The sequence below is a fragment of the Heterodontus francisci genome, chromosome 8 (genome assembly GCF_036365525.1).
Source record: "Heterodontus francisci isolate sHetFra1 chromosome 8, sHetFra1.hap1, whole genome shotgun sequence".
NCBI lineage: Eukaryota > Metazoa > Chordata > Chondrichthyes > Heterodontiformes > Heterodontidae > Heterodontus > Heterodontus francisci.
The window spans coordinates 49,633,376-49,654,388 of record NC_090378.1 but is presented as its reverse complement, the minus strand read 5'-3'; the positions used below and the strand labels follow the sequence as shown (position 1 = coordinate 49,654,388).

Below are 21,013 nucleotides of genomic sequence, written 5' to 3'. Positions count from 1 at the left end.
TTGAAAACATACAATGTTTTGGCCTCAACTGCTTTCTGTGGTAGCGAATTCCACAGGCACACCACTCTCTGGGTGAAGTAATTTCTCCTCATCTCAGTCCTGAAAGGTTTACCACGTATCCTTAGACTATGACCCCTGGTTCTGGACTCCCCCGCCATCAGGAGCATCCTTCCTGCATCTACCCTGTCAAGTCCTGTTAGAATTTTCTAGGTTTCTGTGAGATCCCCCCTCACTCTTCTGAACTCCAGTGAATATAATCCTAACTGACTCAATCATTCCTCATAAGTCAGTCCCACCATCCCAGGAATCGGTCTGGTAAACCTTCGCTGCACTCGCTCTATAGCAAGAACATCCTTCCTCAGATAAGGTGACCAAAACTGCACACAATATTCCAGGTGTGGCCTCACCAAGGCCCTGTATAGTTGCAGCAATACATCCCTGCTCCTGTCCTTGAATCCTCTCGCTATGAAGGCCAACATACCATTTACCTTTTTTTACCGCCAGTTGCAACTGCATGCTTACCTTCAGCGACTGGTGTATGAGAACATCCAGGTCTCGCTGCATATTCCCCTCTCTCAGTTTATAGCCATTCAGATAATCTGCCTTCCTGTTTTTGCTACCAAAGTGGATAACCTCACATTTATCCACATTATACTGCATCTGTCATGCATTTGCCCACTCACTCAACTTGTCCAAATCACCCTGAAGCCTCTCTGCATCCCCCTCACAACTCGTCCTCCCACCCAGTTTTGTGTTATCTGCAAAGTTGGAGATATTGCATTTAGTTCCCTCATCTAAATCATTAATATATATTGTGAATATCTGGGGTCCTAGCACCTGGCAGGAGGCAGAGGGTGATGGTCGAGGGTTATTTTTGCGAGTGGAAGCCTGTGACCAGTGGTGTACCACAGGGATCGGTGCTGGGCCCCTTGCTGTTTGTATCGTACATTAATGATTTAGACTTGGATACAAGAGGTATGATTAGTAAGTTTGCAGATGACGCGAAAATTGGTGGTGTTGTAAATAGTGAGGAGGAAAGCCTTAGATTACAGGACGATATAGATGGGCTGGTAAGATGGGCAGAGCAGTGGCAAATGGAATTTAATCCTGAGAAGTGTGAGGTGATGCATTTTGGGAGGACTAACAAGGCAGGGGAATATACAATGGATGGTAGGACCCGAGGAAGTACAGAGGGTCAGATGGACCTTGGTGTACTTGTCCATAGATCACTGAAGGCAACAGCACAGGTAGATAAAGTGGTTAGGAGGGCGTATGGGATACTTGCCTTTATTAGTCGAGACATAGAATATAAGAGCAGGGAGGTTATGATGGAGCTGTATAAAACACTAGTTAGGCCACAGCTGGAGTACTGTGTACAGTTTTGGGCACCACACTATAGGAAGGATGTGATTGCACTGGAGAGGGTGCAGAGGAGATTCACGAGGATGTTTCCTGGGCTGAAGCATTTCAGCTATGAAGAGAGACTGAAAAGGCTAGGGTTGTTTTCCTTCGAGCAGTGAAGTCTGAGGGGGGAGCTGATTGAGGTATTCAAAATTATGAGGGGCATTGATAGGTTAGATGGGAAGAAACTTTTTCCCTTAGCGGAGGGGTCAATAACCAGGGGGCATAGATTTAAGGTAAGGGGCAGGAAGTTTAGAGGAAATTTGAGGAAACATTTTTCACCCAGAGGGTGGTTGGGATCTGGAATGCATGGGGTGGTAGAGGCAGGAACTCTGACAACATTTAAGAAGTATTTAGATGAGCACTTGAAATGCCATAGCATACAAAGCTACGGGCCAAGTGCTGGAAAATGGGATTAGAATAGTTAGGTGCTAGATGGCTGGCACAGACACAATGGTCTGAAGGGCCTGTTTCTGTTCTGTATGACTCTATGATTGTGGGTAGTATTGTGCTGAAGCTCTGCACCTGTTCAGAACTAGGCTGAAACTGTCCAGAAATGCTTGCAGGGGGAAAACACAGTTCAATCCCATCATTCTGGGCTAATTTTGATCTAGAATCTTGCAAGTGAATTGATAGTATCCTAGTATAATATGTCACATTATTAATAATAATTTGAATGGATTACAAAACATTCTCAACGTGTCAATTTTTGAATAAATTTGTTTTACAGCTTTCAACAGAACAGACTGCGCAACTTGGTACAGAGCTCTTCATTGTTAAGGTAACCTTTGCTTTTCCTTGCTCTTACCCGTTTTATTAAAAAATTCTGTTTGATAATCCACACAATGCTGTGTAGTTTCCACTTGTTTATCACCGTAATCTGGGTGCAATTGGCCAAGCCACCACAAAAGGTCAGGGGGAATTGTAAATGCGAGTTATGCCCAGTGTCTCTCTTGTATGTGTTGTGTGCAATTTTTTTTTAATGTTAGTTCAAGATTCAGTTTGCCCAGATCAGGCTCCGCCCATAAAACTGGTCATTCACCCCAGGTTGAATTTGCCGTATTCTGCCAATTGTGCTGGTTTGGGAAAGCTGTTCAAATTACACTCATTTTCTCAGGCACATTTCAAAAGTGCTTCACATCAAAAATTATTTAATTTAGTAAGAAACTGACTAGTGTATACCAATTAAACTATTAAATAGTTCCCTATGTTTTTTCAATTTTTAAAAAAAGTCATATTCAGTTATTTTAGATCATGTTACTCACAATTAGACGACTAGACACTTGTGTTAGAAATGCTTATTTTTGTTGAGCCCATTTTCAGCTGTTTTCATAAAACTGCACTAGATTACCACTCTTAAATACATCAATTCATTAATTAAAACCCATCTGGTTCACTAATGTCCTTTTAGGAAAGGAAATCTGCCATCCTTACCTTGTCTGGCCTACATGTGACTCCAGACCCACAGCAATGTGATTGACTCTTAAGCGCCTTCTGAAATGGCCTAGCAAGCCACTCTGTTCAAGGGCAATTAGGGATGGGCAATAACTGCTGACCTAGTCAGCGATGCCCATATCCCACTAAAAAATATTCATCTTTTAATGCAGAAGAAACAAGAAATGATAGGTACATTCCACTTAACAATCTCTGCAGGTTAGTTTTGAACAGTGGTAAGCATCCTCTAAGTGGAAGGCTAAGGATTTGTATGAGTGAAACTAATCAATTCTCTTTCTTCCTTTTCATCAGTTTTCTCAAAGTAAGTGTTCATTTGCAGACATTCATACAATTATGGTTTCTCATAAAATGATTCAGACACTAATCAGCGTCTGCTAGAGTAATATAGTCTGGCCTGAGCTGCCTTATAATCACTGCCAGCCATGGCTCAGTTGATAGCATTCTTGCCTCTGAGTCAGAAGGTTGTGGGTTCAAGTTCCACTCCAGAGACTTGAGCACAAAAATCTAGGCTGACACTCTAGTGCAGTACTGCAGGAGTGCTGCACTGCTGGAGGTGCAGCGGATGAGACGTTAAATGAGGCCCCTTCTTTGCTTTCAGGTGAAAGGAAAAGATCCCATGGCACTTTTATTTTTAAAAAGCAGGTGAGTTATCCCTGGTGTCCTGGCCAAAATTTGTCCCTCAATCAACATCATAAAAACAGATTATCTGGTCATTATCACATTGCTGCTTGTTCTGCACAAATTTGCTGCCACATTTCCTACATTACAACAGTGACTATAATTCAAAAGTACCTTCATTGGCTGAAAAGCACTTTGGGACATCCAGAGGTAATGAAAGGCACTATATAAATTCAAGTCTCTCTCGCTTTTTTTTTAAGTCAGCTCCTACACATCAATACACAATTAGAGAGTTCCGGCTGACCAGACCAGCCATGTGTTGGATTTGGGTGAGACAGTTCTCATACTTGAACTGTTGATCATCTGGCTGAGAGACTGGTGTTTTACTGATAAGAGATCGCAGATCCCTCCTCCTGTCTTGCTTTCTGAAAACAAGGCTTTTACCTCTGTTATTTGCTGCTAATAGCTGTGTAAAACATTGTCTAGATCTATGGACTACAAATTCTTCTTTCTGTTTTACAGAAATTGCTGCATATAGTAGAGCAGAAGACAACCTTGTCATTGGTGGATACCACTTTAAAATTTACACTAAGCGCACTTTGGAACTTGACTGATGAATCTCCGACCACCTGCAAGCACTTTATAGAAAATCAGGGCTTAGAGTTATTTATGAAAGTACTGGAGGTAATTTTGTTCTTTTTTTTAAGTAGGTAATCTTTTGTTTTTGTTTGTTTCCTGTTTCTCCACACCTTGATGGCTTGATTTAAGAAGTTGGTCAGGTGACCTATTCCCCCCACCCCCTTTCCATATTGGCTTTTCCCAACTCCTGTTCATGTTGTCTCCCAGGTCTGCTCTTAGACCAGCTTCTTGGCCATTTTCTCTGTATGTATCCAGGTTATGTATAAGAGTGACCGGAAGTGATTTGTCCACTTACTTTACTCCTTTGTTGAAATGCTTGGTCTCTACTTCCATCTGATGGGTCAGAGATTGGAAAAATACACTGTGGGGAATTTCAAGCCCAAATACATCTCCTATTGCAGATCACAGTGATACTGGTAACTTTAAACTATCTCTTAGCAAAACCAGTGAGGAAAGGGGTTGTTGTTGTGACTTAAGTATGTAGTCTGTTATTTTAAAAGCTATATTATTTTTTTTAACCTAATGTTGAAGGTCTATGTATAAGCTAGTTCAAACATCAACATTATAATGCCATTAAAGACTTCAATTTTTTTTTGGCAGTCTTAATTTTATAGACAGAAGTTGCAAGCACTACTGGGTTTTATTTACAATAAAATCTTTTCCAGCTGGAGTCATGAAAAATATGATGTGGCCTTAGCACAGTGTGTTATTACACTGGCAATGTTTTGTTTGTAAAGCTAAGGTATGGCAGGGCAGCTCGGCTGAGTGGAATGTGCCTCCTGTGGTATGTGGGAAATCGTGGATGCACCATGTGACCTTGACAAACACATCTGCAGGAAGTGTCACCAACTGCAGAAGCTAGAGCTCCAGGTTTCGGTACTCGAGCGGCGGCTGGAGACACCTGTGGTACATCCGCGAGACAGAACTACGTGGATAGCACGTTTCAGGAGGTGGTCACCCTACAGCTTGAGAACGCAGGCAGAGAGACAAGAAGGACAAGGCAGGAGTCCCTGGAGGGCATCCCACTTTCTAACTGGTATTTAGTTCTGAATACCTATGGAAGAGAGGGTTCCTCTAGAGAGTGCAGCGAGAGTCATGACCAGAGCACCATGGGTGGCTCAGCTGTGCAGGGAGGGAGTAGAAAAGACAGGAGAGCAATAGTAGTAGGGGATTCTATAGTTAGGGGAACAGACAGGCGTTTCTGTGGTCGCAGACGTAATTTCAGGATGGTATGTTGCCTCCCTGGTGCAAGGGTCATGGATATCACCGAGCGGCTACCGAGCATTCCGGACGGCGAGGGTGCAGAGCCAGAGGTCGTGGTCCACATCGGTACCAACGATATAGGTAGAAAAAGGGATGAGGTCCTGCAGGCTGAGTTTATGGTGTTGGGAAAGAGATTAGCAAGCAGGACATCAAAAGTAGTAATCTCCAGATTACTCCTGAGGCCACGTGCCAGTGAGTATGGATATAGGAGAATACACCAAATGAATGTGTGTCAAGAGAGATGGTGCAGGAGAGAGGACTTCAGATTTCTGGGACATTGAGACCGGTTCTGGGGAAGGTGGGACCTGAACAGGACTGGGACATATATCCTTGTAGGAAGGTTTGCTTGTGCTTTTGGCGGATGGTTTAAACTAGTTTGGCAGGGGGAATGGGAACCTGAGGGCAGTTTCAGATAGGACAAATTCAGGGCAGGGAATGGGAAGCAGAAAATTAGCAAGTGACTCTGAAAGACAGAAGAAGCAAAGGTTAAAAAGTGTGCAGCACAGGAATTTGGCAGTGTTAAAAGGTATTTATTTAAATGCAAGGAGTACAGCAAATAAAGCCGATGTGCTGAGGGCATAGATAGGCACATGGCAACACGATATCATTGCTATAATGGAAACTTGGCTTGCAGAGAGGCAAAAATGGCAGCTCAACATCCCTGTTTTCAGGCGGGATAGAGAGGGGGATGAAAAAGGAGGGGGTGTAACATTATTGGTTAAAGAATCAATAAGAGCTGTGAGGAGGGATGATATGCTAAATGAATCATCAAATGAGGCCATATGGGTTGAACTCAGAAATAAAAAAGGGGGAGCCATACTACTAGGAGTGTACTATAGACCCCCAAATAGTGAGAGGGAGTTAGAACAAATATGTAGGCAAATTTCTGAGTGCAAAAACAATAGGGCAATAACAGTTGGGGATTTCAACTACCCTAATAGCAACTGGGATACAAAACAAACCATGTGAAGGGCACAAAATTCTTGAACTGCATTCAAGAGAACTTTTTTAGCCAGCACGTAACAAGCCCAAAGAGAGGGGGTACAATTCTAGATTTAGTCTTCAGAAATGAAGCTGGGCAAGTGGATGAAGTAACAGTGGGTGACCATTTTGGAGATGGTGACCATAATACAGTTAGTTTTAGCATAATCATGGAAAAGGACAAAGATAAAACAGGAGTAAAAGTTCTAAATTGGGGGAAGGCAAATCTTAAGAAGCTGAGAGGTGATCTGGCGAAAGTGGACTGGATACAGCTACTTGAAGGAAAATCAGTGGCAAACCAGTGGGAGGCATTCAAAAGTGAGATTCTACAGGCACGGTGTAGACAAGTTCCCACAAAGATATAGGATGGTACGGCCACATCTAGAGCCCTCTGGTTATCGAGAAGCATACAGGCTTAGATAAAGCAGAAAAAGAAAGCTTATGATGGTTACAAAAAAGTTAATGCTTTAGAAAGCTTAGAGGAGTATAGAAAGTGTGGGGTGAAGTAAAAAAGGAAATTAGGAAAGCAAGGGGAGGACATGAAAAATTATTGGCAGATAAAATCAAGGAAAACCCATTAAGAGCAAGAGACTAACTAAGGAAAGGGACGGCCTATCCGAGATGTACAAGGGAACTTGTGCGTGGTTGCAGAAGATGTGGGCAGGATTCTTATTTAGTTTTTTGTCTCTGCCTTCACAATGGAGAGGGATGATGCAGACATTATAGTAAAAGAGGAGTGTGAAATATTGGATACGCTGAGCATGATGAGAGAGGAAGTACTAGTAGGTCTGACATCCTTGAAAGTGCATAAATCACCAGGGCTGGATGGATTGTATCCCAGGTTGTTAACGGAACCCAGGGAGGAAATAATGGATGCCCTGAGGATCATCTTTAAATCCTCACTAGATACAGGCGAGATACTAGAGGATTGGAGGTTTGCGAACATTGTACCGTTGTTTAAAAAGGGTGCGAAGGATAGGCCAAATAATTATAGGCCGGTCAGTCTGACTGAGGTGCTGGGTAAATTATTAGAATCAATTCTGAGAGGATAAACTGCCACTTAGAAAGATGCGGATTAATCAGGGATAGTCAGCATGGATTTGTTAAGGGAAGGTCATGTCTTACTAACTTTATTGAATTTTTTGAGCAAGTAACAAGGAGGATTGATGAGGGTAGTGCAGTGGTTGTAGTCTACATGGATTTTAGTAAGGCACTTGACAAGGTCCCACATGGCATCGTGTTCAGAAATAAATATAAAAGCCTATGGGATGCAGGGGAATATAGCAAGTTGTATCCAAAATTGGCTCAGTGACCGGGAACAAAGGGTCGTGGTCGACAGATGTTTTTGCGAATGGAAAGCGGTTTCCAGTGACGTTCCACAGGGCTCGGTGTTGGGTTCCTTGCTGTTTGGGGTATATATTAATGATTTGGACTTAAATGTGGGAGGCATGATTGGGAAATTTGCAGATGACACAAAAATTGGTCATGTAGTTAATAGTGAAGAGGATGGCTGTAGACTCCAGAATTATATCAATGGTTTGATTGAGTGGGTGGAAAAGTGGCAAATGGAATTCAATCGGGAGAAGTGTGAGGTAATGCATTTGGGGAGGGCAGACAAAGCAAGGGAATATACAATAAACGGGAGGATATTGAGAGGGGTGAGAGACCTTGGAGTGCATGTCCACAGGTCCCTGAAGGTGGCAGGACAAGTAGGTAAAGTGGTTAGGAAGGCATATGGAATGCTTTCCTTTATTGGCCGAGGTATAGAAAAGCAGGGATGGATTGCTGTATAAAACGCTGGTTAGGCTACAGCTGGAGTATTGCATACAGTTCTGGTCACCACATTACAGGAAGGACATAATTGCTCTGGAGAGAGTACAGAGGAAATTTACAAGAATGTGGCCAGGGCTTGAAAGTTGCAGCTATGAGGAAAGATTGGATAGGCTAGGGTGGTTTTCCTTAGAACAGAGGAGGCTAAGGGGTGACTTAATTGAGGTGTACTAAGTTATGAGGGGCCTAAGTTATGAGTAGACATGAAGGACCTGTTTCCCCTAGTGGAGAGGTCAATTACCAGGGGGCACAGATTTAAGGTGATTGGTAGAAGGATTAGAGGGGACATGAGGGGAAAAACATTTTCACCCAGAGGGTGGTGGGTGTCTGGAATTCACTGCCCGGATCGGTGGAGGAGGCAGAAAGCTTCAGTTCTTTTAAAAGGTACCTGGACATGCACCTGAAGTGCTGTAACCGGCAAGGCTAGGGACCAGGTGCTGGAAGGTGGGATTAGATTGGACAGCAATGTTTTGTTTGCAGGGATGCAGACATGATGGGCTGAATGGTCTTCTTCGTGCCATATCTTTTCTATGGTTCTCTGTTAATGTAGTCGGGGTGTGTGTTCACAATAGTGCACTGGTGTGAGCAAAGGTTTCTATGTGCAGTTCTAATGTGCCCAGGTCCCTATTTCCATCAAGTTACTTAGGACAAGCAGTGAGTGCAGGCAAGAGATTTCTCTTTGAGAAGCAAAAATTGTACTTGGGCTGCTGTTGCTCAGGGTACAATTATTACAGAATGGTGGCATAGGAAGCAAGTGTCTGTCCATCTTGGCTGTGGAGTTATTTCTGATAGAAAAGACATACATGGCTGTGCTTTTCCTGCGGCTTCATGCACATTGAGTTGCTTATCTATTTAAGCTGCATTGGGGTACATATCAAGATGCTTCACATACTTTTGAAGTGCAATGACTGTTATGTTGGTAAATAGGGGAGGGGGTGGCATAGTGGTATTGTCACTGAACAAGTGTCCCAGAGACCCAGGGTATTGCTCTGGGGACATGGGTTCAAATTCCACCACAGCAGAAGGTGGAATTTGAATTCAATTAATAAATCTGGAATTAAAACCTAGTGTAATGATGGTCATGAAACCATTGTCGATTGTTGTAAAAGCCCATCTGGTTCGCTAATGTCTTTGAGGGAAGGAAATCTGTCATCTGCACCTGACCTGGTTTACATGCGATTCCAGACACACAGCAATGTGGTTGATTCTTAAATGTCTTCTGAAATGACGTAGCAATCCACTCAGTTGTATCTAACTGCTACAAAGTCAATAAAGAATGAAACCGGACGGACCACCTGGCATCGACCTAGGCACCGGAAATGACAACGGCAAACCCAGCCCTGTCGACCCTGTGAAGTCCTCCTTACTATCTTTTGGGGGCTTATGCCAAAGTTGGAAGAGCTGTCCCACAGACTAGTCAAGCAACAGCCTGACAAAGTCAGTCATGGAATCATACCTTACAATGTCCCAGATGCTGCCATCACAATCCCCGGGTATGTCCTGTCCCACTGGCAGGACAGACCCAGCAGAGGTGCCGGCACAGTGGTATAGAGTCGGGAGGGATTCGCCCTGGGAGTCCTCAACATTGACTCTAGACCCCATGAAGTCTCATGGCATCAAGTCAAATATGGGCAAGGAAACTTCATGCTGATTACCACCTACCGCCCTCCCTCAGTTTATGAATCAGTACTCCTCCATGTTGAACACCACTTGGAGGAAGCCTTAATGGTGGTAAGTGCGCAGAATGTACTCTGGGTGGGGACTTCAATGTCCATCACCAAGAGTGGCTCGGTAGCACCACGACTGACTGAGTTGGCCCAGTCCTAAAGAACATAGCTGCTAGACTGGGTCTGCGGCAGGTGGTGAGGGAACCAACGAGATTGTCGTCCCCAATCTGCCTGCATCTGTCCATGACAGTATTGGTAGAAGTGACCACCGCACAGTCCTTGTGGAGAGGGAGTCCCACTTTCACATTGAGGATATCCTCCATTGTGTTGTGTGGCACTACCACCCTGCTAAATGGGATAGATTTTGAACAGATCTAGCAAAGTTTAGAGGGGATGTGCGAGGCAAGTTCTTTACACAGAGGGTGGTGAGTGCCAGGAACTTGCTGCCGGGGGAGGTGGTGGAAGCAGGTACGATAGCAACGTTTAAGAGGCATCTTGACAAATACATGAATAGGATGGGAATAGAGGGATACGGTCCCCGGAAGTGCAGAAGGGTTTAGTTTAGGCAGGCATCAAGATCGGCGCAGGCTTGGAGGGCCGAATGGCCTGTTCCTGTGCTGTACTGTTCTTTGTTCAATGCAAAACTGGGCATCCATGAGGCGCTGTGGGCCATCAGCAGCAGCAGAATTGTACTCAACCACAATCTGTAACCTCATGGTCCAGCATATCCCCCACTCTACCATTACCATCAAGCCAGGAGACCAACCCTGGTTCAATGAAGAGTGCAGGAGGGTATGCCAGGAGCAGCACCTGGCATACCTCAAAATGAGGTGTCAACCTGGTGAAGCTATAAGCCAGGACTACTTGCTTACATAGTTTGGCATGCAGCATGCAATAGTCAGAGATAAGCGATCCCATAACCAATGGATCAGATCTGAGCTCTGCACTCTTGCCACATCCAGTCGTGAATGGTGGTGGACAATTAAACAACTAACTGGAGGAGGTGGCTCCACAAATATCCCCATCCTCAATGAAGAGGGAGCCCAGCACATCAATGCAAAAGATAAGGCTGAAGTATTTGCAACAATCTTCAGCCAGAAGTTCCGAGTTGATGATCCATCTCTGCCTCCTCCTGAAATCTCCAGCATCACAGATGCCAGTCTTCAGCCAAGTCGATTCACTCCGCGTGATATCAAGAAATGACTGAAGGTATTGGATACTGCAAAGGCTATAGGCCCTGACAACATTCCGGCAATAGTACCGAAGACTTGTGCTCCAGAACTTGCTGCTCCCCTAGCCAAGCTGTTCCAGTACAGCTACAACACTGGTATCTACCCAGCAATGTGGAAAATTGCCTAGGTATGTCCTGTACAGAAAAAGCAAGACAAGTCCAACCCAGCCAGTTACTGCCCCATCAGTCTACTCTCGATCATCAGTAAAATGATGGAAGGTGTCATCAACGGTGCTATCAAGCAGCACTTGCTGAGCAATAACCTGTTTAGTGACACTCAGTTTGGGTTCTGCCATGGCCACTCAGCTCCTGACTTCATTACAACCTAGGTTCAAACATGGACAAAAGAGCTGAACTCGAGATGAGGTGAGAGTGACTGTCCTTGACATCAAGGCAGCATTTGACCGAGTATGGCATCAAGGAGCCCTAGCAAAACTGAAGTCAATGGGAATGAGGGGGAAAGCTCTCCGCTGGTTGGAGTCATACCTAGCGCAAAGGAAGATGGTTGTGGTTGTTGGAGGTCAATCATCTGAGCTCCAGGACATCACTGCAGGAGTTCCTCCGGGTAGAGTCCTAGGCCAAACCATCTTCAGCTGCTTCATTTCACCTTCCTTTAATCATAAGGTCAGAAGTGGGGATGTTCACTGCTGATTTGCACAGTGTTCAGCACCATTCGTGACCCCTTGAGATACTGAAGCAGTCTGTGTAGAAATGCAGCAAGATCTGGACAATATCTAGGTTTGGGCTGATAAGTGGCAAGTAACATTCTTGCCACACAAGTGCCAGGCAATGACCATATCAAACAAGAGAGAATCTAACCATCTCCCCTTGACATTCAATGGCATTACTATTGCTGCATCCCCTACTATCAACATCCTGGGGGTTACCATTGACCAGAAACTGAACTGGAGTAGCCATATAAATGTTGTAGCTACAAGAGTGGGTCAGAGGCTCAGAAACTCGACACCACCCAGAACAAAGCAGCCCACTTGATTGGCACCCTTTCCATAAACATTCACTCCCTCCAATACCAACGCACAGTGACAGCACTGCGTACCGTCTACAAGATGCATGCAGCAATGCACCAAGGCTCCTTAGACAGCTCCTTCCAAACCCGCAACCTCTACCATCCAGAAGGATATGGGCAGCAAATAGTTGGGAACACCACCACCTGCAAGTTCCCCTCCAAGCCACACACCATCCTGACTTGGAAATATATAGCCGTTCCTTCACTGTGGTTGGGGCTAAATCCTGGAACTCCCTGCCTAACAGCATTGTTGGTGTACCTACACCCCAAGGTCTACAGTGGTTCAAGAAGGCAGCTCACCAGCACCTTCTCAAGGACAATCGGGGATGGGCAATAAATGCTGGCCTAGCCAGTGACGCCCACATTCTATGAATGAATGAAATAAATATATGTAAAGCAAATTCAGTCTACTTTTGGGTGTGTTGGTTGAAGGCAGAATATTGGCTAGGACACTGGGAGAACCCACTGATCTTTGAATAATACTATGGATTCCTTAAAATCCACCGAAGTCAGTTTGATGTATTAACTGAAAAATTGCATGATTTTATGGTTGGGGGTATCTCCACCACTTCTCTTATGTAAATAGTTTGATAACTGTCTCCATGACTCCTACAGACTGTAATTTGCACCTCTTAATTATCTGCTATACTGAGTTATTTTTTTATTTTTTAAATTTTTATTTTAGAGATACAGCACTGAAACAGGCCCTTCGGCCCACCGAGTCTGTGCCGACCAACAACCACCCATTTATACTAACCCTACAGTCATCCCATATTCCCTACCACCTCCCTACACTAGGGGCAATTTACAATGGCCAATTTACCTATCACCTGCAAGTCTTTGGCTGGAGGAGGAAACCGGAGCACCCGGCGATAACCCACGCGGTCACAGAACTTGCAAACTCCGCACAGGCAGTACCCAGAATCGAACCTGGGTCCCTTGAGCTGTGAGGCTGCGGTGCTAACCACTGCGCAACTGTGCCGCATAACCCAGTTGTGACAACTCCAATCGTAGTCGGTGACTTACTGGGGAATACGTAGGATGGCCACTATGTTTTCTGTCCATTCAGAAGGCAGCAAATATCACCAACGTTGTATTGCCTAAACTGATTTATATGTATTTATTTGTAATTAAGGCTGATTTGGAGAAAAACAAATACTGAATAGCACAGTATATGCAGAAAAGAACTGAAAACTGTCCACCTGGGTGGAATTACTCTTTTCAAACTGCTGCTATCTGCTATTCTTTGTTTCCAGGATTAAAACAGTTTCTTTGGATGCATTTAATGAGCCTTCCTTTGTACCTTGGTAAACAGAATGCAGTCTCAGAATGTATCTTTTCGGGATGAGATTTTAAATGTGGCATATGTGGGCACCCAAATGTCAAATACCAGAACTAAAAACTAGCAGCCAGACATGGAACATATATCCTCTGATCTCCTTTTTAAGTAAAATAATTTGAGGAAGTCGAGCAAAGTATGAACTTTCCTCCTTCTGCATTTCAACCAGACCATTAGCACATGACCACTATTGGAAATTACATACTAGTCTAAAAACCTGCACATATTAACATTTCAATTATGCTCCACCATATCAAAGGTAACTTCTGATCCATAACTGCCTGGCTGTTGCCAATTGTGTCTGGTCTCCTATACTAACAAAGGAACAGCCACCATTTTAAACTCTAGTTAGAATCATAGAATTTAAGAAAGACAAATGTCATTTGGCCCATCATGCTCATGGTGGCTCAATGGTCTATTCATTTCGACTTAAACACCTACCCTTTCCCTATACCCTAATAAATTTTCTGTTACAGATGTTTATCCACTCCCTTTGCTTCCATCACTGTTTCTGCTGGAACATTCTATGACCAAATTATTCTATGCTTATATAAAAAAAAAAATTCTCCTAACCACTCCCTTTTCGTATTAAATTATTCCTTGTAACTAGCAACTAACTGACCAGTGAATTGGGTTTCTCAATTTACTTCATCAAAGCTTCTCATTTTTTTGGATACTTCTGATTTTTCTCATCTGTTCATATTTAAAACTCCTCATTTCAGGTATTATCTCTGTGTGTCCTTTTTGCACTTTTCCATGGCTTGCCCTTCCTAAAGTAAGGTGCTTATATATTCCACTAGCGGTTTAACCCGTCGTTATTTGAACTGTATAAAAACCAAAGACAACTGCTATCTTAGTCACAGAAAACTGATTTTACAGCACCCCCTGAGTGCCGCACTGAAGTATTAATCTAGATTGTCCTCAAGTCCTGGTTTGGGGCTTGAATCCATAACCTTCTGCATCAGGAGAGAGTGCTGGTAACTAAACCAAGCTGATACTATTGAAATTATGGTGCCAAGTATGAAGTAAAATTCTGGTGTGGCTCACAAAAGCACGTGGCAATGAAAATTGACAACTTGCCTACACTGTTACTATTTATTTTGTACTATTATAAGATAGTAATGAGTGCTCCAAATAATGAGATTTTGATGAAGTAAATGGAAGAAATCAATGAAATGATAATGAAGGGACATATATTTAAGATATCACCAAAGAGAGAAAGGTTAGAGAATTGATAGGATGTGGAATGCCCAACAGCAGCAGAAACAGGGTCTGTAATGGCTTTTAAAAGAGAAATGAATTGCTTATTATAGGGTATGGAGAAATGACAGCAATGGCTGTCAATAGCTTTATCAGACAGCCTGTATAGATGAGATGGACTGAATTTTCTGTTTCTGTGCAGTAAAATCCTATACTTCTATGAAATTTAATTACTTCATTTTATTCAATATTTTAAACCAATTTATGTAGTTGCAGTGCGTTAATGACTTACTCTTGTATTTCCAGTCCTTTCCAGGTGAGCCATCCATCCAGCAGAAAGTTCTGGGTTTGTTGGTGAGTAACCTTGGTGTGCCATGAAGATAACCTTGCAGCTTAAACAGGTGTTTAGAAAAAGAAATGGTGGAGTGGCATACTGTGGCACAGTAATTGTACAGCTTCCCACAGAGCCAGTTCCTGTTTGCAGTCATGTTTATTGGAAGGCGCTGAGTGAGAACGAGGTGCTTACTCACTATGCCACTGAGCCTCCATTCAAATTTTGATGTAAAACATTCAAAAAGCTGTTGATTTCCTATTTTTGCTAAATAAAATTGTTATAAAATGAATGTGATATTTCTGAAATCTGTGTATTTAATACCAAGTCTGATTTAAAGGAAGTAATGCAAATTATGTATATTTTTCAGTTTTGCCTGTTCTTTTATTTGTCAGTTTTTGTGATGTATATTTGCTTGAGGACAAATGATTGGGATATAATTCTGCAAGCTTATCAACAAAAGATGCGAAGCTGCACATCAGAGTAACAAAGCATGGGTTTACACCCAAGATGCTTTACACCCAACACCCACACAATTTTTTTTCTCGATCTTTGCCTTAATTGTGGGCAATTGCCATGCAGAGCCCTGTATTTATCCAGAAGGAGCTAGAAAGAATTGAAGCAAAAGTATTCTAAAAAAGACTATTTCTGGAGTGCTGGCTGCAGGTTGTTAACACCCATGTGCTTCCTCCCTACTGTCACCTTAGAATGGTGAAGGGAGATTAGGGGAAGGGCGAAAATAACTTTGTGAAGTGGGGTGGGGGGTGGGGGGGCGATGCGGTTTGTGGGGGAAGAGAGCCAGGTCCTCAACAAAAGAAAATTATCTGTTTCAAGATGCTGAGTTTCTAATAGTTATTCAATAACATCTTTTTATTTTAGAACAACATAGCAGAAGTGAAAGAACTTCACCCTCAACTGATGAAGAAGAACTTTATTGAACATATTGGGTAACAATTATTTTACCACCATTCAGTTTTAAAACTCTTGTTTCTAGTGAATAACTATAGTAGGTTCTTCTTGACACCCAAGTAGGAAATGATGGACCCCCAGTAGAACGTAATGTTCCTCCCAAGATATATTTAAAATCAGTAGTTCTGTAAATTATTCTGTAAAGTTGTTTTGAAAGACTGAATGTGCAGTGTTTGATTACATTGTCCATTTAGACTAGGAGGAGCGATCATTTTCAACAAATTGGATTGACTAGAAATGAATAGTGTACATCTATTAAAATTTTGTGTCTGCTTTTTTTCCCCTAATGTAATTGACCATAACTGTGTGTGACCTTATCTAGTAAAGGGTGATTAGACAATTTTGAATATAGTCTTCTGATTTAGAAAAAATACAACTAAGTAATAAAATAAGGGATGATGAGATAAAATAGTTTCTGTATTTGCTATATTAAAGATTTTAATTTGTGGGGATTGAAATTTGCTGTATAGGTTTGAAAGATTTTTTGGGTGGGGGGATAGAGGATGGGGATTTAAGTATTTTGATCATGTCTTGTAGCAATAATTGAGAGTTAAGTTTACTAACTGACCATAAAACACCCAACCTTATTAGATGTGGATACATGAAGGAGATTGGAAATCCTCCTCCGATATTTAGTGGAATTTGACAACATGTTGAGTTCAAAAAGCCAGAATCTTATCACCTTTTTTGCTGATGATAAAATCAATTTGTTTATTTTATTTGTTCCAGTCTAATAAACAAATGGGGCATGTTTGAGGGGGTGGGGTGGGGGGTGGTGTTGGCAGTAATATTTGATACTTAAAAGAAGTCAATGTTCTTGAATTTAAAAGAATGTTACATTATTGCAATTTATGTAATATCTGGTGTGCCAATCACTCCTCATGCACCTGTTGTATGTCTCTAAAGGTGAATTTTTGTTTTAAATAATGGGTTACTTGTATGGCAGATGTTATGGCTTATATATTTTGGATATTTGTCAAATGTGAGGGGAAACATTCAAATGTGAGAGTTGCTGAAATGATTAGCAGTTTCTAGATAAATTATTTCACTTTGGTCTGTGCTGTTTTTTCTAATCTTTGTGCAGCATTCCAATTATTGGTCCAATTATACTTACTACCCCAGGCTAGGGAGATGGGAAATTAGCCAATAGCTGGAAAGTTTGTGTATGTATGTGTGTCTGTTGGGGGACAAGCTAAAACTCTGCTGGTTACTTGTGTGCAATAATGGAGAGCTGCTGGTCCCTGTGGAACCATAACTCAGCAGGAGTTTATGACTTTATAACAGTCATTTGTGAGATGTATTTTGAGCGCATTTGGTTGAAATTTGAAATTCTGTACTTCTATTTCCTCCTTTTAAGGCACTTCTTAAAACCTACCTCTTTGACCAAGCTTTTGGTCATCTGACTTACTATTTCCTTGTGTAGCTTGGTGTCATATTTTGTTTTATAATGCTCCTGTGAAGCACCTTGGGATATTTTATTATGTTAAAGGTTCTATACAAGTTGTTGGTTACTTTAACCTTAAATCATCGCACCATTGGATTATACGTTGAATATCTTCTATGTTTTTTTTATCCCCACCTTAAGAGAGACATTGCATTTGGAAGGACTGAGAGATTTATATAGCACCTATAACGAAAAGAACACCCCAGGTGCTTCACGGAGGCATAAGGAAAATGGACATCAAGCCATGGGAGAAGTTAATAGGAGTGCCTGAAAGCTTGGTTGAAGAGATAGGTTTTGAGGTTTTTAAAGGAGAGGGAAAGGTTTAGTGAAAGAATTAGAGAGTAGGAGCTAGGTAATTGCAGGCGTTGCTATTAGTGAAGGGACAAAGGGAATGAGAGGTAGATAAAAGATTAGAGTCAAAGGAATGGAATGTTTGTTTTGAGTTGGGGGTGGAATGAGTGGTTGTGGGAATATAGAGATGGTAGACAGAGTGGGGAGATGCAGGGATTTAAAGAGGAGGAGGGAAAATATATATTCAATGTGTAGGGGATGGGAAGTCATTGTAGTTCAGTGAGGTCCTAGCTTATTAAGGATGATTCTGGATCTTAGAAATTTCATATTGTGAAAGAGGCTTTCTGAAATTATTTTTTTTTTGCTTGGAGTAAAGCTTGAGGGAACATGTGGTCCAAGTCCTTTTTGGTAGATTCTTGGGGGGGGGGGGGGGAAAACTTGGTTCTTGTAACAACTTGTATTTCTGTTTCAGTGTCTTACTGCACAACAAGGAAGTGGAAGTCAGTTACTTTGCTGCAGGAATAATTGCCCACTTGATATCCCGTGGGCTGCAAATCTGGACACTGGATCTTGACCTTCGAGCTTCTCTTCTGGAGCAGCTGGTATGTTTGTATACATGGCCCATTGTATTTTGTAAAACATATTTGCACGAGGAATTTTAATGTGGAACTTTTTTTCAATGAATTAGACCTTCTGCTGCTGTCTGAGTGGTGCTAATAGCACAGGGTGAAAACTTCCATTGCTTACTATTTAGAATGAAATCATAACTGCTTTATTTACTGGGCTGCACTTTTTGGACCGTTACCTCTGGTGCAGTCCCAGGATCTGTCCTTGGCCCCCACCTACTTGTCTACATTCTGCCCTCGGTGACATCATCTGAAAACACAACTTCTGGTACCACAAGTACACGGACACCCAGCTCTACCTCACCACCACCTCTCTCGCCTCCTCCACTGTTTGATTTGTCACGATGCTTGTCCAACATCCAGTATAGGGTGGCCATTCTTCCGGTTTTTTATTGGACAGTCTGGTTTTCAGATGGTCTATCCCTGGCCGGTACCTGATTTGAACCAGACGCCTTATTGTCCGGTATTTTTATTTTAAAGCGCCCAGCCTCTAGGGGAGCAATTAAAATCAAAATTATTGATCCTGCCTGTGCCTGCCTGCGAAAGCCTGCTCCAAGGCCGCTGGAGCAGCCCTGCAAATCCTATCACTTATCCATGTGTGCGTCCTTATGATGTTTACACGCTTTGTTGCTTGCACCATGATTACTGTAGACATAGAGGCACACTGATGTACACTGCTCTCGTGTAGTCACAAGGAGAGATGCAAAAGCAACCTGGTTTTAAAAACTCTCCATCTCTTTATGTGCTTTTCTCCTATTCACAACCTGAATTTGCTGCCCATAAAATGGATCGGGTGACTAGTTAGTGTGAATATTTGTGCGCACAGCTTCTGATTAAAAGCATGACATGATTTTTTTTTTTTTAACCTGCTTTAGCTCTTCCAAGCTGGAAATGTACAGGCTCCCCAAGTTTAGCTCACTGTAAGAAACTGGGTTCGTTATGTAAAGTATTCACACTTGTTTGAGCAAAAGGTTCAAATCAGTAGTCATTTTAATAAAAAGTGTGCAAATGCATGTGGAGGATGGCAGGGGTGTCCAGTATTCTTGAGCTACATCAGTGGTCACCATAATCCAGTACTGGATGAGCAGAATTTTCTTCCTGCTACATACTGAGAAGACCAAAGCCATTGTCTTCGGTCCTCATCACAAACCTCTTTCACTAGCTATTGACTTCCATCGCTCTTTCTGGCCATCTGAGGCTGAACCAGATTATTTGCAACCTTGCCATCCTGTTTGACCTACAGCTGATCTTCTGACCACATATTTTCTCTTTCACCTATGTAACATTGCCTGATTCCCCACCAGCACAGCTCAACTGCTGCTGAAACCCTCACCAATGTCATTGTAATCTATAGATGACTATTTCAGTAGTCTCCTAGCTAACCTCCCATCTTCCACACTCTAAATCTGAATTCTTCCAAAACTATGCTGCTTGTATCCTTCTTCTTCAGCCTCCTTGACTCGAGAGACAATGGGTAAGGGCCTGGAGGTGGTCAGTGGTTTGTGGAGCAGCGCCTGGAATGGCTATAAAGGCCAATTCTAGAGTGACAGACTCTTCCACAGGCGCTGCAGATAAAATTGGTTTTCAGGGCTGTTACACAGTTGGCTCTCTCCTTGCACTTGTCTTTTTTCCTGCCAACAGCTAAGACTCTTCGAATCGCCACTCTTTAGCCCTGCCTTTATGGCTGTCCGCCAGCTCTGGTGATCACTGGCAACTGACTCCCACGACTTGTGATCAATGTCACAGGACTTCATGTTGCATTTGCAGATGTCTTTAAAGCGGAGACATGGACAGCCGGTGGGTCTGTTACCAATGACGGGCTCGCTGTACAATGTGTCCTTGAGGATCCTGCCATCTTCCATGCGGTTCACATGGCCAAGACATCTCCAGCACCGCTGGCTCAGTAGGGTGTATATGCTGGGGATGTTGGCCGCCTCGAGGACATCTGCGTTGGAGATATGGTCTTGCCACCTGATGCCAAGGATTCTTCGGAGGCAGCGAAGATGGAATGAATTGAGACGTCGCTGTTGGCTGACATACATTGTCTAGGCCTCGCTGACGTGGAGCAAGGTACTGAGGACACAGGCTTGATACACTTGGACTTTTGTGTTCCGTGTCAGTGCGCCATTTTCCCACACTCTCTTGGCCATTCTGGACATAGCAGCGGACGCCTTTCCCATTCTGCATCGAGAGACAGGTTACTGGTGATAGTTGAGCCTAGGTAGGTGAACTCTTGAATCACTTCCAGAGTGTGGTGGCTGATATTGATGGATGGAGCATTTCTGACATCCTGTTCCATGATCATTTTCTTGAGGCTGATGGTTAGGCCAAATTCGTTGCAGGCAGCTGCAATCCTGTCGATGAGTCTCTGCAGACGCTCTTCTTTGTGGGATGTTAATGCAGCATCTTCAGCAAAGGGGAGTTCCCTGATGAGGATCTTCTGTACTTTGGTCTTCGCTCTTAGAAGGGCAAGGTTGGACAACCTGCCATCTAATCTTGTGTGGAGGAAAATTCCTTCTTCTGAAGACTTGAACGCATGTGAGAGCAGCAGGGAGAAGAAGATCCCAAACAGTGTAGGTGTGAGAACAGAGCCCTGTTTCACGCCACTCAGGATAGGAAAGGGGTCTGATGAGGCACCGCTATGCTGAATTGTGCCTTTATTATTGTCATGGAATGAGGTGATGATACTTAGTAGCTTTGG

At 43.0% G+C, this 21,013-nt stretch overlaps 1 protein-coding gene across 1 annotated transcript in view; it reads left to right on the top strand.

Moving 5' to 3' along the window:
* Window positions 1-21,013, top strand: part of zyg11 (zyg-11 family member, cell cycle regulator) — an 82,980-nt gene that overhangs the window by 45,693 nt on the left and 16,274 nt on the right. Inside the window, exons 8-12 of the mRNA XM_068037123.1 lie at window positions 2,132-2,182; window positions 3,997-4,158; window positions 14,958-15,005; window positions 15,862-15,929; window positions 18,159-18,288. Coding sequence (XP_067893224.1) covers window positions 2,132-2,182; window positions 3,997-4,158; window positions 14,958-15,005; window positions 15,862-15,929; window positions 18,159-18,288 — 459 coding nt within the window. The remainder of the gene's footprint in view (window positions 1-2,131; window positions 2,183-3,996; window positions 4,159-14,957; window positions 15,006-15,861; window positions 15,930-18,158; window positions 18,289-21,013) is intronic.